Source organism: Coregonus clupeaformis, unplaced genomic scaffold, assembly GCF_020615455.1.
Source record: "Coregonus clupeaformis isolate EN_2021a unplaced genomic scaffold, ASM2061545v1 scaf0146, whole genome shotgun sequence".
Lineage (NCBI taxonomy): Eukaryota > Metazoa > Chordata > Actinopteri > Salmoniformes > Salmonidae > Coregonus > Coregonus clupeaformis.
The window spans coordinates 31,929-50,547 of NW_025533601.1; the positions used below are offsets into that span (position 1 = coordinate 31,929).

An 18,619-nucleotide genomic window follows, 5' to 3' on the forward strand; every position below is an offset into this window, starting at 1 on the left:
TTTGAGCATCCACCCCCATGTATGACAACATGGGAAATGTATTTTTCGTTCCATATGTAATGCCATTACAGCACATGTTACGTGCTATTCTTAATGACTACATTTCCCAGATGAGCACTAGGCCTATAGAAATACTACATTTATTGTGCCGCATTATGGGAAACGTATTTTAGTCCAACCAGTGGCCTCTACGCAATCTATTGTCTCAAAAGAACTGGGAACTCTCCGTCTTCAGTGCTTTCAAGACAACTGGGAACTCGAAAAAAACGAGCTCTGACTGGATAAAATTCCAAGTCGGAAACTCGGCCATCTTTCTAGAGCTCCGAAATTTCAGACCTGAAGATCACTGATGTCATGATTTGACCTCCTTTTTACCCCGAGTTCCCAGTTGTCTTAAAAGCACAATCTGGCCCAACATTCCACAGACAGTGACCAAAGTCATCATATTGCTCATCCAATCTCTATAGCCCGGCCACAGTCACAACTGAATATGCTCTTATGTCACTAATAACAATCCCCCTAAACACAGAGCCAGCCATAAAAAGGAAACATCCTTTTCTTGGCCTTGGTTTGGAATTTTTCAAGTTTAATCAATTTCTTCTATTTCCTGTTGTGGAGTCAGAAAAGAGCAAGTAGAACCACACAATCAGAACTACAACTACTGTGGCAGTCAGTCACTACTACTGTGGCAGTCAGTCACTACTACTGTGGCAGTCAGTCACTACTACTGTGGCAGTCAGTCACTACTACTGTGGCAGTCAGTCACTACTACTGTGGCAGTCAGTCACTACTACTGTGGCAGTCAGTCACTACTACTGTGGCAGTCAGTCACTACTACTGTGGCAGTCAGTCACTACTACTGTGGCAGTCAGTCACTACTACTGTGGCAGTCAGTCACTACTACTGTGGCAGTCAGTCACTACTACTGTGGCAGTCAGTCACTACTACTGTGGCAGTCAGTCACTACTACTGTGGCAGTCAGTCACTACTATTGTGGCAGTCAGTCACTACTATTGTGGCAGTCAGTCACTACTACTGTGGCAGTCAGTCACTACTATTGTGGCAGTCAGTCACTACTATTGTGGCAGTCAGTCACTACTACTGTGGCAGTCAGTCACTACTACTGTGGCAGTCAGTCACTACTACTGTGGCAGTCATTGTGCTTACAGGAGAAATTCAGTGAGACTGATGCCGTCACTAACTTGATGCAGAGCCTAGAAGAGCCTGCTATGTGTGTGTTCCTATATTTCCCCTATATTCTGATGACAAAAGGCTGTTGTCAGACACACATGTCCATCCTGTAAATAGTATCCTTCATTCAATGTATTGTCAAAGTTGCGCCAATTCAAATCTGGCATTAGGAACAAAAGAGGTCAACACGACTTCTAAGATATACTAGTTATTTGAATTAATGCAAAAACCTTCAATGGTAAATATGATGTTTCGTATATACGGGCTCTTTGAAATACCTCGCAGGGCACTTCAGAGAACTAATCCATTGTTTTAGGTTCTTGCTCAAATACTCTGACAGAGAGAGTTTCCCACCTCTCTGCTGGCCAATTAGAGTAAAGACTTGAGCGTGGTTTAGACTTACTCAGCCAATCCGTTGATGCACCCCTGTTGCCAGGCATAGGTCCATATCATAACAACCTGTCATAGTGAGAAGAGCCAGCTCCCTTAGACACCATTCCTACGTCCAAGGAAGGTTCACAGATCACAAAGAACCGGTATATTCCAGTATCTGGAGACACAAATCCTTCTCATTCTACCTCCTAAAACAGCTCTTCTCATCAATCACAGCTTGCCAGGTGTCACAACCTACATTAGCACAGTCAAGAATGCATTCTTTCTAAGTTAGTCATCCCATCAATTTAGGAGAATAATAAATCTCTAATAGTATCTAGCTTATTGTTTCATGATTTCGTTGAGGAATGCTGCCACTATTGCAGTTCTACTGTTGTCAACCATGAATGAAAACATTGACAATAGTGACCCCTAGTGGATATTAAGAGCAATGTCACTAGACAAGGGCCTGTTGAGGGAAGGAAAGAGAGCACAGGAGGTTGGTGGTACCTTAATTGGGGAGGATGGGCCCGTGGTAATGGCTGGAAGCAGAATATGTGGAATGGTATCAAATACATCCAACACATGGTTTCCATGGTTTCCAGGTTTTTGATGCCATTCCATTCGCTCTGTTCCAGCTATTATTATGAGCCGTCCTGCCCTCAGCAGCCTCCACTGAAAGACGGATATTCACTGAGTGTACAAAACATTAGGAACACCTGCTCCTTCCACGACAGACTGACCAGGTGAATCCAGGTAAAAGCTACGATCCCTTATTGATGTCACCTGTTAAATCCACTTCAATCAGTCTAGATGAAGGGGAGGAGACAGGTTAAAGAAGGATTTTTAAGCCTTGAGACAATTGAGACATGGATTGTGTGTGTGCCATTCAGAGGATGAATGGGCAAGACAAAATATTTAAGTGCCTTTGAACGGGGTATGGTAGTAAGTGTCAGGCGCACCAGTTTGTGTCAAGAACTGCAACACTGCTGGGTTTTTCACGCTCAACAGTTTCCTGTGTGTATCAAGAATGGTCCACCACCCAAAGAACATCTCGTAAACCTGACACAACTGTGGGAAGCATTGGAGTCAACATGGGCCAGCATCCCTGTGGAACGCTTTCGACACCTTGTAGAGTCCATGCCCCGACGAATTGAGGCTGTTCTGAGGGCAAATGAGGGGTGCTACTCGATATTAAGAAGGAGTTCCTAATGTTTTGTACACTCAGTGTATAGTGAATCACAAGGTCAGTCACACAGATTCAAACAGTTTTTGTCATTTAATAATGTGCTGAAGCAGTCATTAATTACACAGAATGAAGAAACATTCCAGAAACATCTCATCATAGCCACTAGAACCACTGAATATAACAGGGAAAACATAGAGGTCAACTCTCAGTGCTAACTAACTACTAAAAGGGTTGGGGTCAATCAGACCCGTCGCCAGACCTCAGTCTTAAGGGGGGCATATGAAATGCATGGGAGGGCAGGGCACAATTATTATTAGCCTACAGTACGTATATTTAATAATAAATTCCCTCAAGTGGGGGGGGGGGGCACAAGCATTTTTGGGGGCGGGCCCGGCCCCCTATGGCCTGCCCATAGCGACGGGTGTGGGGTCAATTCCATTTCAATTCAGGAAGTAAACTGAAAATCCAATACCAATTCTTTTCCATTTCAATTTGGAATTGGGTTTACTTTCTGAAATGACTGGAATCTAAATGGAATTGACCCTCAACCCTGCTACTAAATCATTAGAAAACAAGGTTTTAGTAATAATGTGACCATCTGCTTTTTACCATATCGCAAAACACAAAAATCTTCTTAAAACTATTAGAATAATCATCATCTTACACATATAATTTGGCAACTTTAAAAAATATCTAGATATGCTTTGAATTTAAATATCTAGAAAGACACAAAATGGCTGTCCATTGAAATAAAGTACAGCACCATTACAACTAAAAGGTTTATACACAACGTACAATATCCCCAAAATGATGTGGTGACACAATGACCAGGATAACGTTTATGTCCCAAAAGGCATACTATTCCCTATGTAGTGCACTACTTTTGACCAGGGCTCTTGTGCACTGTATAGGGAATAGGGTGCCATTTGGGATGCAGACCCCAGAATGATAGCATCATATGCAGAAAGCATCCGCTAGATGGGATGGGATGGGAAGAATAGTTCACCATTTTAGAAGCTAGTGGGACATTGTCTCCGTCCCAAATGGCGCCCTATTCCGAATAAAGTGTCGTACTTTTTGGCCAGGGCCCATAGTAGTGCACTATATTGAATAGGGCGCCATTTGGGACGCACCCATTGAAGACAGGCTTCAGATGAGGGAGAGACGGGTAGAAACCAAACACAAGCAAAACAATGACAGTCAACAGGACACCAGCAGGAAATTCTGGTTCAATAGATTTTCTGCAAACATAGGAACAATGTTCCATCTTGTATCAGCATAATGGAAATTCAATATGCTATGGATTCAGGACATGCTTTCTAAAGAACTACACGTTTAAATTAACATTAATTTTAATGCAGCAGAACCTGACTTAAAAATATTTTAAATGCTTAAGGTTTTTATTTCCCATTTGTATCACACACACACGATTACCCTTACTCCTCAAAAAGCTAACACCGGTCAGCTGGTCAGGGTCAACTCCTTTACTTCCTGTATTGACAGAATTGAAATGACATTGACCCCAACCCTGCTGTTCAGCTTGTTCCCATGAGGTTCAAGACAACATAAACACCAGTCCCCCAGCTTCTTTACAGAATTATCATGCTGTTGGCTGTGTCCCAGTAATCTGTGTCCCAGTAATCTGTGGCCCAGTAATCTGTGTCCCAGTAATCTGTGTCCCAGTAATCTGTGTCCCAGTAATCTGTGGCCCAGTAATCTGTGTCCCAGTAATCTGTGGCCCAGTAATCTGTGGCCCAGTAATCTGTGTCCCAGTAATCTGTAGCCCAGTAATCTGTGTCCCAGTAATCTGTGGCCCAGTAATCTGTGTCCCAGTAATCTGTGGCCCAGTAATCTGTGGCCCAGTAATCTGTGGCCCAGTAATCTGTGGCCCAGTAATCTGTGGCCCAGTAATCTGTAGCGGCCATTACACTACAACTCAACTGGCCTGCTAGCTTGGCATTTTCTGATCTATACGGTAATCATGAATAGTTTGTCCGTGCTCTGGAGATATTCAATTGCATATGGGGCAATTTGGTTCCTTGAAAAGCACCATAAGAGCTTCATCTATAGATGTAGATATAGAGAAGAGAAGTAGTGAAGGTGAGGGCAGTATAGTAGTGGAACAGTCCTCTGGAACATCACAGCACATACATCAGAACTGCACTCATAATGGACCTAATATACAGGTCCAAAACATTATCAAAACACACGCATGCAGTGACAGAACTAGATCTGTTCCGAGTACAGTGACAGAACCAGATCCGTTCCGAGTAGAGCGACAGAACCAGATCCGTTCCCGAGTACAGCGACAGAACCAGATCCGTTCCGAGTACAGCGACAGAACCAGATCCGTTCCGAGTACAGTTAGTACACAAATAGAGAAATAAAGAGCTGAAGAGAGAATAAATTCCTAAACGTGTTCCTGGTCTGGTCTTTCTCATCAAGACAGTATTTACACTTTGTTACACATTGATTTCTCTAGTGCACTATATAGGGAACAGGATACCATTTGGGACGCAGCCTAGGCCTCGATCTGCTGCTACAGCTCAGCGCTTCCAACTGAAATCTAATTCAAGCAGGGATTTAAAAGTTATCGAATTACAATGAATTCTCACAAGGAGTATACTGGATCGATCCTTGATATGAAACGCTTTAGTTTGAGCCTGTTGTGATAGCTATGCCACTTCGCCGGTGGAATAAACAGTGTAATTTTACAGAGGTGAGGCTTCATCACGCGGACGGAAAACAGAAATGTCCATTAAAAAAGAATCACAAACCTAATAATAACATGACATAATCAAATGCAACCTTTATTTCTCTTCTAGGCAAAACATCTCAACCCTGTACACCATTCACCCCGCCCCATAATAAGTCAACCTTCCCTTTCTCATATGTTGTATTATTGTCTGTATTGGTGATAGTGACAGTTTTATTAGCTCCATCATGGCACACATTTGAATTGTGGAAATGTACAGTATAATGTAAAAGTAAGTTGTTACCAAGAGATTATTGCTTAACTGGCAAACACATGCTATTAAAAACAGCTTAAATACTGAACATAACATAAACCCTATTACAAGAGCTATTGTGTATTGTAGATCTGAAAATATGAAAATGAAACATGAAATCGGTTCACATACCAAGTGTTCCTGATAGTTCTCACACTAAGATGCAACAATCTTCACAATAAATCTAAAACAGTCCTTTCAATAGCTTCAAATAATTTGGCACCTTGGAACCTGAGGTGGGGAGGAATGGGGGTGGGAGGACTAGAGTCAACAGAACTGAGGTGGGGAGGAATGGGGGTGGGAGGACTAGAGTCAACAGAACTGAGGTGGGGAGGAATGGGGGTGGGAGGACTAGAGTCAACAGAACTGAGGTGGAGAGGAATGGGGGTGGGAGGACTAGAGTCAACAGAACTGAGGTGGGGAGGAATGGGGGTGGGAGGACTAGAGTCAACAGAACTGAGGTGGAGAGGAATGGGGTGGGAGGACTAGAGTCAACAGAACTGAGGTGGAGAGGAATGGGGGTGGGAGGACTAGAGTCAACAGAACTGAGGTGGAGAGGAATGGGGGGTGGGAGGACTAGAGTCAACAGAACTGAGGTGGAGAGGAATGGGGTGGGAGGACTAGAGTCAACAGAACTGAGGTGGAGAGGAATGGGGTGGGAGGACTAGAGTCAACAGAACTGAGGTGGGGAGGAATGGGGGTGGGAGGATTAGAGTCAACAGAACTGGGCCCAGGAAGCAAAAAATAGAAAATAACATGCATAATTATTTACATATTCAGAACTAAAAGATAACATAATTGTCTGTTTTTCATCTTGAAAAGAAACATTCTGTGCTGCTTCACTGTCTGTCCAAGGAGACCACCTTCTGCACCGTCTGAGATGACGTTCAGAGCTCTGTCTGTCACCACACACAGCATCACTTGGAATGGACATGAGTTGAGTTCTGTTCTGTTCTGTCCTGTCTGTCTGTCTGTGAGGCAGGTGGACGGTAAGTACTATACAGGAGACCCCCCTTAGCGCAGTGGACATGAGTTCTGTCCTGTCTGTCCTCTCAATGGGCAGGTGGTAGGCTAGCTAGGTACAGCTAGGCAGGCTACCCTCCTCTGATGCTGCATGGTGCCACTGTGGCTCTCCTCTTATGCGATGCGCGGCGCTGAGCGATCGTTGGTATTGGTCCTCTTCAGCTTGACCCCTCTCTGGATAGCCAGCAGCATGTTTCCCCCCTGACCATCCATAACCTCCCCATCCTCCAGGGACCCCCCTTCGCCCTGACACTGGAACACAGGCTGGTGAGGGGCCAGGGGAGGGTTGGTGGTTGCTTGACCACTCCAGGACGCCAGGGGAAGTACACCCAGCTCCCCCTCTTCTCCCTGGGCTGGAGACTCAGGGCTCTGGGCCTCCTCTGGTTCCTCCGCCCCTACTCCTGATCCTCCAGGAAGCCCCAGCTCCCCAGGGAATCCTCCCCCCACTAGGCCAGGCACGGTGGGGATCTTGACTGGGATGACGGGGGTCCGGATGGGGATGGGGCCGGTGATCCCGCGGCGAGCAGAGGGCTTAGTGGAGGGCGTGCGGCGGATGGTGGCGACCCCAGGGGTCATGATGACGGGGCCAGCCGTGGAAGGTAGGCCGGCGGTCGACGCTGGTCTCTTGGACTGGAACATCCTACGGTAGGACTGGCTGATGTCACTATTACGGGGGATGGTGGAGGACTTGTCAAACTCCTGCTGGTCAACCTCCTGGTCCCCTCCAATGGAGAAATAGTCGTAGTCTGACACTGGAATAAACACAGAGGGGGAGAGAGAGAAAAAATTAAAAGAGAGAGAGAGAGAGAGAGAGAGAGAGAGAGAGAGAGAGAGAGAGAGAGAGAGAGAGAGAGAGAGAGAGAGAGAGAGAGAGAGAGAGAGAGAGAGAGAGAGAGAGAGAGAGAGAAATGTTAGCTACTCTTCCTGGGGGGTGCTACTCTTCCTGGGGGGTTTATTATGGATCCCCATTAGTTCCTGCCAAGACAGCAGCTACTCTTTCTGGGGTTTATTATGGATCCCCATTAGTTCCTGCCAAGGCAGCAGCTACTCTTCCTGGGGTTTATTATGGATCCCCATTAGTTCCTGCCAAGGCAGCAGCTACTCTTCCTGGGGTTTATTATGGATCCCCATTAGTTCCTGCCAAGGCAGCAGCTACTCTTCCTGGGGTTTATTATGGATCCCCATTAGTTCCTGCCAAGGCAGCAGCTACTCTTCCTGGGGTTTATTATGGATCCCCATTAGTTCCTGCCAAGACAGCAGCTACTCTTCCTGGGGTCCAAGGCAAAAGCAAAAATAAAATAGTCCATAATGTAGTTTTATTTTATTTTTGTATGGGATAATGGGATAAAGAGATAATCAACAAGGGACTAGGCGTTCTATGGAAGATGTGTCACGATAAGTCTCCCTTAAAAATAAAAATAAATCCATAAAAATTTCATTTTATGGATGTGATATTTAGCAAGAATTATAATGAAATGTATCACATACTCTTCGTTAATGGAGAATCTTGGAGTATCAAAAACAAAACAAAAACATCACAAGCTTGCAGATTCTATAGCTACTACCACGTTCGAGGGAGGATGGTTACTAACTTCCTGTTGATGACGTTGGGCTTTCCGGCTTCTTCTGTGAAGGTTTAAGAGGTGCTGCCACCTACTGTAAGTAGTGTGCATTTCTCTTTTGGCAAAGGAGAGTAGAAACCACAGACCGTAGCAGCCTATGTATATCTTAATGCAGATAACATTACTTAGCAAAGGAGGGTAAAAAGGGGGTAGTTCGAGTTTACCCTCCACTATCTGAGGTCACAGTTCAAAAGGCTGACATCCCCCCAATTAAATGGCTATGGGCTCCTAAAGTCTAGCAATGCAGGCTATTCATTGAAATGTATATAGCAAGTTGCAACATTGACTGTGGCTTCGATTTGAACATAGTTTGAAGAAATAAACAGGCCATGCATGGAATTACATTTACATTGGAATGTAGGCTGTATTTAATGACCTCAATACAATAGACTAGAAATGGCTTCACGACCACCGACAATGTCACCCTTAATGACAGTGATCAACACTGTATGAAGTGGTTTAGGGAGTGGCATCGCTTTAACAAAGGGACAGTTGGTATTGCCTCGAAAATATAGCCTAGCATATAAAACAAATTCCTTCTGGAATTTATAGCCTCGGGCGTAGCGACCGCGGGAAATAGCAAGCGGGGGGACTTTTTTTTTGCTATTTGGGACAGTGTTGCATTATTTTCCATAGAACGCATAGAGCCCCGAGTTGATTATCTCTTTTATACCATGGCTTTACTTTCACACATTTGCTGCTAGAGATTTGTTCATTTGCCAGGTAGAAATGTGTTCAACATCCACTGAAGTAGATAGCAAGTTTACTCCATAGCTACAGTAGTTAACGTGGTAACCAAACAAACATACTTGCTAGTTTAGCTAAAAAACAATCAGTAGCGTTCCATTATGAAAATCTAATTCAACAATGCCAATAATGTTTTCAATTGGACTTTTGCTTTAAAAAGCAGCTCAACCATAGAACATGTAAGAATTAACTATAGCCATTGAATTCTACCTTGCTGATATACCGTGCGTTATAAAGAAATAATGCACGCTCTAGAATGCCCTTCAGAAAGCTAATCAGAAAAAAGTATTCAACAATGCCATGGCATAAATATCTACAGTATATTACATCTCTATATTACATCCCTATATTACATCCCTATATTACATCCCTATATTACATCTCTATATTACATCCCTATATTACATCCCTATATTACATCCCTATATAACATCCCTATATTACATCCCTATATTACATATCTATATTACATCCCTATATTACATCCCTATATTACATATCTATATTACATCCCTATATTACATCCCTATATTACATCCCTATATAACATCCCTATATTACATCCCTATATTACATATCTATATTACATCCCTATATTACATATCTATATTACATATCTATATTACATATCTATATTACATCCCTATATTACATATCTATATTACATATCTATATTACATCCCTATATTACATCTCTATATTACATATCTATATTACATCCCTATAATACATCCCTATATTACATATCTAAATTACATATCTATATTACATCCCTATATTACATCCCTATATTACATCCCTATATTACATCTCTATATTACATCTCTATATTACATCCCTATAATACATCCCTATATTACATCCCTATATTACATATCTATATTACATCCCTATATTACATCCCTATATTACATCCCTATAATACATCCCTATAATACATCCCTATATTACATATCTATATTACATCCCTATATTACATCCCTATATTACATCCCTATATTACATCCCTATATAACATCCCTATAATACATCCCTATATTACATCCCTATATTACATATCTATATTACATCCCTATAATACATCCCTATAATACATATCTAAATTACATATCTATATTACATCCCTATATTACATCCCTATATTACATCCCTATATTACATCCCTATATTACATATCTATATTACATCCCTATATTACATCTCTATATTACATCTCTATATTACATCCCTATAATACATCCCTATATTACATCCCTATATTACATATCTATATTACATCCCTATATTACATCCCTATAATACATCCCTATAATACATCCCTATATTACATCCCTATATTACATATCTATATTACATCCCTATATTACATCCCTATATAACATCCCTATATTACATCCCTATATTACATCCCTATAATACATCCCTATAATACATCCCTATATTACATCCCTATATTACATATCTATATTACATCCCTATATTAGATCTCTATATTACATCCCTATATTACATCCCTATATAACATCCCTATAATACATCCCTATATTACATCCATATATTACATCCCTATAATACATCCCTATAATACATCCCTATATTACATCCCTATATTACATCCCTATATTACATCCCTATAATACATCCCTATATTACATCCCTATATTACATCCCTATATTACATCCCTATATTACATCCCTATATTACATCTCTATATTACATCCCTATATTACATCCCTATATTACATATCTATATTACATCCTTATATTACATCTCTATATTACATATCTATATTACATCCCTATATTACATCCCTATAATACATCCCTATATTACATCCCTATATTACATATCTATATTACATATCTATATTACATCCTTATATTACATCTCTATATTACATATCTATATTACATCCCTATATTACATCTCTATATTACATCCCTATATTACATCCCTATAATACATCCCTATAATACATCCCTATATTACATCCCTATATTACATATCTATATTACATCCTTATATTACATCTCTATATTACATATCTATATTACATCCCTATATTACATCTCTATATTACATCCCTATATTACATCCCTATATTACATCCCTATATTACATATCTATATTACATATCTATATTACATCCCTATATTACATATCTATATTACATCCCTATATTACATCCCTATATTACATCCCTATATTACATCCCTATATAACATACCTATAATACATCCCTATATTACATCCCTATATTACATCCCTATAATACATCCCTATAATACATCCCTATATTACATCCCTATATTACATCCCTATATTACATCCCTATATTACATCCCTATATTACATATCTATATTACATCCCTATATTACATCCCTATATTACATCCCTATATTACATATCTATATTACATCCCTATATTACATCCCTATATTACATATCTATATTACATCCCTATATTACATATCTATATTACATATCTATATTACATCCCTATATTACATATCTATATTACATCTCTATATTACATATCTATATTACATCTCTATATTACATATCTATATTACATATCTATATTACATATCTATATTACATATCTATATTACATCCCTATATTACATCCCTATATTACATATCTATATTACATCCCTATATTACATATCTATATTACATCTCTATATTACATCTCTATATTACATATCTATATTACATCCCTATATTACATCCCTATATTACATATCTATATTACATCCCTATATTACATATCTATATTACATATCTATATTACATCCCTATATTACATCTCTATATTACATATCTATATTACATCTCTATATTACATCTCTATATTACATATCTATATTACATCCCTATATTACATCCCTATATTACATATCTATATTACATCCCTATATTACATATCTATATTACATATCTATATTACATCTCTATATTACATCTCTATATTACATCCCTATATTACATCCCTATATTACATATCTATATTACATCCCTATATTACATCCCTATATTACATATCTATATTACATCCCTATATTACATCCCTATATTACATATCTATATTACATCCCTATATTACATATCTATATTACATCCCTATATTACATCCCTATATTACATATCTATATTACATCCCTATATTACATATCTATATTACATCCCTATATTACATCCCTATATTACATCCCTATATTACATATCTATATTACATCCCTATATTACATATCTATATTACATCCCTATATTACATATCTATATTACATATCTATATTACATCCCTATATTACATATCTATATTACATATCTATATTACATCCCTATATTACATATCTATATTACATCCCTATATTACATATCTATATTACATATCTATATTACATCCCTATATTACATCCCTATATTACATATCTATATTACATCCCTATATTACATCCCTATATTACATATCTATATTACATCCCTATTTACATCCCTATATTACATATCTATATTACATCCCTATATTACATCCCTATATTACATATCTATATTACATTTCTATATTACATATCTATAATACATCCCTATATTACATCCCTATAATACATCCCTATATTACATCCCTACAGTGCATTCAGATAATATTCAGACCCCTTGACTTTTTCCACATTTTGTTACGTTACAGCCTTATTCTAAAATTGATTAAATTCCTTTCCCCCTCATTAATCTATACACAATACCCCAAAATGACAAAGTGAAAACAGGTTTTTAGAACTTTTTAGAAATGTCTTAATTTTTTAAAACAGAAATACCTTATTTACATAAGTATTCAGACCCTTTGCTATGAGACTCGAAATTGAGCTCAGGTGCATCCTGTTCCCATTGATCATCCTTGAAATGTTTCTACAACTTGATTGGAGTCCACCTGTGGTAAATTCAATTGATTGGACATGATTTGGAAAGGCACACACCTGCCTATATAAGGTCCCACAGTTGACAGTGCATGTCAGAGTTCCTCTGTGGAGATGGGAGAACCTTCCAGAAGGACAACCATCTCTGCAGCACTCCACCAATCAGGCCTTTATGGTAGAGTGGCCAGACGGAAGCCACTCCTCAGTAAAAGGCACATGACAGCCTGCTTGGAGTTTTCCAAAAGGCACCTAAAGGACTCTCAGATCAGAGATCCTTGATGAAAACCTGCTCCAGAGCGCTCAGGACCTCAGACTGAGGCGAAGGTTCACCTTCCAACAGGACAACAACCCTAAGCACACAGCCAAGACAACGCAGGAGTGGCTTTGGGACAAGTCTCTGAATGTCCTTGAGTGGCCCAGCCAGAGCCCGGACTTGAACCCGATCGAAGATCTCTGGAGAGACCTGAAAATAGCTGTGCAGCGACGCTCCCCATCCAACCTGACAGAGCTTGAGAGGATCTGCAGAGAAGAATGGGAGAAACTCCCCAAATACAGGTGTGCCAAGCTTGTAGCGTCATACCCAAGAAGACTTGAGGCTGTAATCACTGCTAAAGATGCTTCAACAAAGTACTGAGTAAAGGGTCTGAATACTTATGTAAATGTAATATTTCAGTTTATTATTTTTAATATCTTTGCAAAAATTGATGAAAGAAACAACAATTTAATCCAGGGGTCTGAATACTTTCCCAATGCACTGTATATCATAGTCTTACCAGACACATACCTGGTATAGAGACAGCATCTATTAGAATGCTTGACATATTTACACAGAATGATATGGCGCTACAGGGCATGCATGCTTTTGCATATTTTCTCAGTGTGTGTGGGTGTTACCTTGTGAAGGTATGGTGTCCTCTGAACAGCACGGCGTGGTACTCTGGGTGCTGTAGTGTGTGGGTGTTACCTTGTGAAGGTATGGTGTCCTCTGAACAGCAGGGCGTGGTACTCTGGGTGCTGTAGTGTGTGGGTGTTACCTTGTGAAGGTATGGTGTCCTCTGAACAGCACGGTGTGGTGCTCTGGGTGCTGTAGTGTGTGGGTGTTACCTTGTGAAGGTATGGTGTCCTCTGAACAGCACGGCGTGGTACTCTGGGTGCTGTAGTGTGTGGGTGTTACCTTGTGAAGGTATGGTGTCCTCTGAACAGCACGGCGTGGTACTCTGGGTGCTGTAGTGTGTGGGTGTTACCTTGTGAAGATATGGTGTCCTCTGAACAGCACGGCGTGGTACTCTGGGTGCTGTAGTGTGTGGGTGTTACCTTGTGAAGGTATGGTGTCCTCTGAACAGCACGGCGTGGTGCTCTGGGTGCTGTAGTGTGTGGGTGTTACCTTGTGAAGATATGGTGTCCTCTGAACAGCACGGCGTGGTACTCTGGGTGCTGTAGTGTGTGGGTGTTACCTTGTGAAGGTATGGTGTCCTCTGAACAGCACGGCGTGGTACTCTGGGTGCTGTAGTGTGTGGGTGTTACCTTGTGAAGATATGGTGTCCTCTGAACAGCACGGCGTGGTGCTCTGGGTGCTGTAGTGTGTGGGTGTTACCTTGTGAAGGTATGGTGTCCTCTGAACAGCACGGCGTGGTACTCTGGGTGCTGTAGTGTGTGGGTGTTACCTTGTGAAGGTATGGTGTCCTCTGAACAGCACGGCGTGGTGCTCTGGGTGCTGTAGTGTGTGGGTGTTACCTTGTGAAGGTATGGTGTCCTCTGAACAGCACGGCGTGGTACTCTGGGTGCTGTAGTGTGTGGGTGTTACCTTGTGAAGGTATGGTGTCCTCTGAACAGCACGGCGTGGTGCTCTGGGTGCTGTAGTGTGTGGGTGTTACCTTGTGAAGGTATGGTGTCCTCTGAACAGCACGGCGTGGTGCTCTGGGTGCTGTAGTGTGTGGGTGTTACCTTGTGAAGGTATGGTGTCCTCTGAACAGCAGGGCGTGGTACTCTGGGTGCTGTAGTGTGTGGGTGTTACCTTGTGAAGGTATGGTGTCCTCTGAACAGCACGGCGTGGTGCTCTGGGTGCTGTAGTGTGTGGGTGTTACCTTGTGAAGGTATGGTGTCCTCTGAACAGCAGGGCGTGGTGCTCTGGGTGCTGTAGTGTGTGGGTGTTACCTTGTGAAGGTATGGTGTCCTCTGAACAGCACGGCGTGGTGCTCTGGGTGCTGTAGTGTGTGGGTGTTACCTTGTGAAGGTATGGTGTCCTCTGAACAGCACGGCGTGGTACTCTGGGTGCTGTAGTGTGTGGGTGTTACCTTGTGAAGATATGGTGTCCTCTGAACAGCACGGCGTGGTACTCTGGGTGCTGTAGTGTGTGGGTGTTACCTTGTGAAGGTATGGTGTCCTCTGAACAGCACGGCGTGGTACTCTGGGTGCTGTAGTGTGTGGGTGTTACCTTGTGAAGATATGGTGTCCTCTGAACAGCACGGCGTGGTGCTCTGGGTGCTGTAGTGTGTGGGTGTTACCTTGTGAAGGTATGGTGTCCTCTGAACAGCACGGCGTGGTACTCTGGGTGCTGTAGTGTGTGGGTGTTACCTTGTGAAGGTATGGTGTCCTCTGAACAGCACGGCGTGGTGCTCTGGGTGCTGTAGTGTGTGGGTGTTACCTTGTGAAGGTATGGTGTCCTCTGAACAGCACGGCGTGGTACTCTGGGTGCTGTAGTGTGTGGGTGTTACCTTGTGAAGGTATGGTGTCCTCTGAACAGCACGGCGTGGTGCTCTGGGTGCTGTAGTGTGTGGGTGTTACCTTGTGAAGGTATGGTGTCCTCTGAACAGCACGGCGTGGTGCTCTGGGTGCTGTAGTGTGTGGGTGTTACCTTGAGAAGGTATGGTGTCCTCTGAACAGCAGGGCGTGGTACTCTGGGTGCTGTAGTGTGTGGGTGTTACCTTGTGAAGGTATGGTGTCCTCTGAACAGCACGGCGTGGTGCTCTGGGTGCTGTAGTGTGGGTGTTACCTTGTGAAGGTATGGTGTCCTCTGAACAGCAGGGCGTGGTGCTCTGGGTGCTGTAGTGTGTGGGTGTTACCTTGTGAAGGTATGGTGTCCTCTGAACAGCACGGCGTGGTGCTCTGGGTGCTGTAGTGTGTGGGTGTTACCTTGTGAAGGTATGGTGTCCTCTGAACAGCAGGGCGTGGTACTCTGGGTGCTGTAGTGTGTGGGTGTTACCTTGTGAAGGTATGGTGTCCTCTGAACAGCAGGGCGTGGTACTCTGGGTGCTGTAGTGTGTGGGTGTTACCTTGTGAAGGTATGGTGTCCTCTGAACAGCACGGCGTGGTGCTCTGGGTGCTGTAGTGTGTGGGTGTTACCTTGTGAAGGTATGGTGTCCTCTGAACAGCACGGCGTGGTACTCTGGGTGCTGTAGTGTGTGGGTGTTACCTTGTGAAGGTATGGTGTCCTCTGAACAGCACGGCGTGGTGCTCTGGGTGCTGTAGTGTGTGGGTGTTACCTTGTGAAGGTATGGTGTCCTCTGAACAGCACGGCGTGGTGCTCTGGGTGCTGTAGTGTGTGGGTGTTACCTTGTGAAGGTATGGTGTCCTCTGAACAGCACGGCGTGGTGCTCTGGGTGCTGTAGTGTGTGGGTGTTACCTTGTGAAGGTATGGTGTCCTCTGAACAGCACGGCGTGGTACTCTGGGTGCTGTAGTGTGTGGGTGTTACCTTGTGAAGGTATGGTGTCCTCTGAACAGCACGGCGTGGTACTCTGGGTGCTGTAGTGTGTGGGTGTTACCTTGTGAAGGTATGGTGTCCTCTGAACAGCACGGCGTGGTACTCTGGGTGCTGTAGTGTGTGGGTGTTACCTTGTGAAGGTATGGTGTCCTCTGAACAGCACGGCGTGGTACTCTGGGTGCTGTAGTGTGTGGGTGTTACCTTGTGAAGGTATGGTGTCCTCTGAACAGCACGGCGTGGTACTCTGGGTGCTGTAGTGTGTGGGTGTTACCTTGTGAAGGTATGGTGTCCTCTGAACAGCAGGGCGTGGTACTCTGGGTGCTGTAGTGTGTGGGTGTTACCTTGTGAAGGTATGGTGTCCTCTGAACAGCACGGCGTGGTACTCTGGGTGCTGTAGTGTGTGGGTGTTACCTTGTGAAGGTATGGTGTCCTCTGAACAGCACGGCGTGGTGCTCTGGGTGCTGTAGTGTGTGGGTGTTACCTTGTGAAGGTATGGTGTCCTCTGAACAGCAGGGCGTGGTACTCTGGGTGCTGTAGCCACTAGAACACTGTAGAGAGTCTCTACTGGAACGCTGTGTCTGTGAGTCCAGCTGCAGACCTCTGGACAGGGCCAGGGTCAACTCCTCATGGGCCTCCATCTCACACACCTAAACACACACACACACACACACACACACACACACATTAGATTGGGTTAGAAAACGTAATCCTTCTTTTTTTCAGCATAAAGACAAAACAATCAATATAACACAGACATTGAATCACACGATGGACGGAACACACACACACACACACACACACACACACACACACACACACACACACACACACACACATTAGATTGGGTTAGAAAACGTAATCCTTCTTTTTTTCAGCATAAAGACAAAACAATCAATATAACACAGACATTGAATCACACGATGGACGGACACACACACACACACACACACACACACACACACACACACACACACACACACACACACACACACACACACACTTCAAGAAAAATGGTGTTGGATGAAAGCATGTGTCCAGCTGACCTTGTAGGGTGGCGGTAGTGGTAGACTCCTGTTCTCTGGTGCTGGGATGACTCCAGCTGGTAGTGGGACAGAACTGATGTCTGCTGGTGCAGGCTCCTTGTCCTTCCTCCTTCTAAGGGTGTTCACCATGGGCTGGTCGTAGGGTCCTGGCTTAGCCCAGTCCTACAGGATACACACAGAAACATAGCGGAGTTCACCTCCTCTACACAGACCTTGGTATCCCTGGCTATGTTTTTTAATCATGGGCCTCTGAAGACCCTGGCAGCTGGGGATTCTGAACTATTATCACGATCTTCTCCAGGAATTCATCTTGAAATCTACCAATGAAACATGTAGAGGACTATGTTGTATATCGCCCTGCAGTCATCCAACAGTCATTTAGCACTCTGATGTAACATAATGATAATAATAACTGAATAATAATTGAGTGGGTCCTACATAATGAGTGGGAATAGATGTTGATGTTGTGTTTTAGGAACACAAGGAGTCAGGACATGATGAGGAGTGAACCAACAACCAACCTTCCAGCTGGGCACTTTAGAGGTGGGGACCATGTTAGGCCCCAGAGTGCAGTAATGAGGGTATTTAGGTAGAAGGGCCGCCGAGCCCGGCCTGGACCACGACTGGGACGGACAGGAGGAGGAGGAGGTGATGGAGGAGGAGTGGGAGGAGGGAGGGAAGAAGGGGTAGGACCCCCCCAGGCCTGAACCCCTTCCCGTCAGGTAGGGAGAGTCTGAATGATGATGATCCCCGTAGTGGTCATACCCGTTAAACAACTGAGCGTGAGCAGGGAAACGGAATGA

At 43.0% G+C, this 18,619-nt stretch overlaps 1 protein-coding gene across 7 annotated transcripts in view; it reads right to left on the reverse strand.

The window, feature by feature from the left end:
- Window positions 1-5,536: 5,536 nt before the first annotated feature.
- Window positions 5,537-18,619, reverse strand: part of LOC121542754 (protein MTSS 1-like) — a 125,183-nt gene continuing 112,100 nt past the window's right edge. For 5 of the 7 annotated variants that reach the window (XM_045213739.1, XM_045213736.1, XM_045213737.1 and 2 more), the window contains 4 exons: window positions 18,338-18,592; window positions 17,817-17,978; window positions 17,255-17,420; window positions 5,537-7,535 (listed from right to left, as the gene is read on the reverse strand). In XM_045213739.1, coding sequence (XP_045069674.1) covers window positions 6,898-7,535; window positions 17,255-17,420; window positions 17,817-17,978; window positions 18,338-18,592 — 1,221 coding nt within the window. In that variant the 3' untranslated portion in view covers window positions 5,537-6,897. The remainder of the gene's footprint in view (window positions 7,536-17,254; window positions 17,421-17,816; window positions 17,979-18,337; window positions 18,593-18,619) is intronic. The other 2 variants (XM_045213740.1, XM_045213741.1) reach the window with 1 other exon arrangement.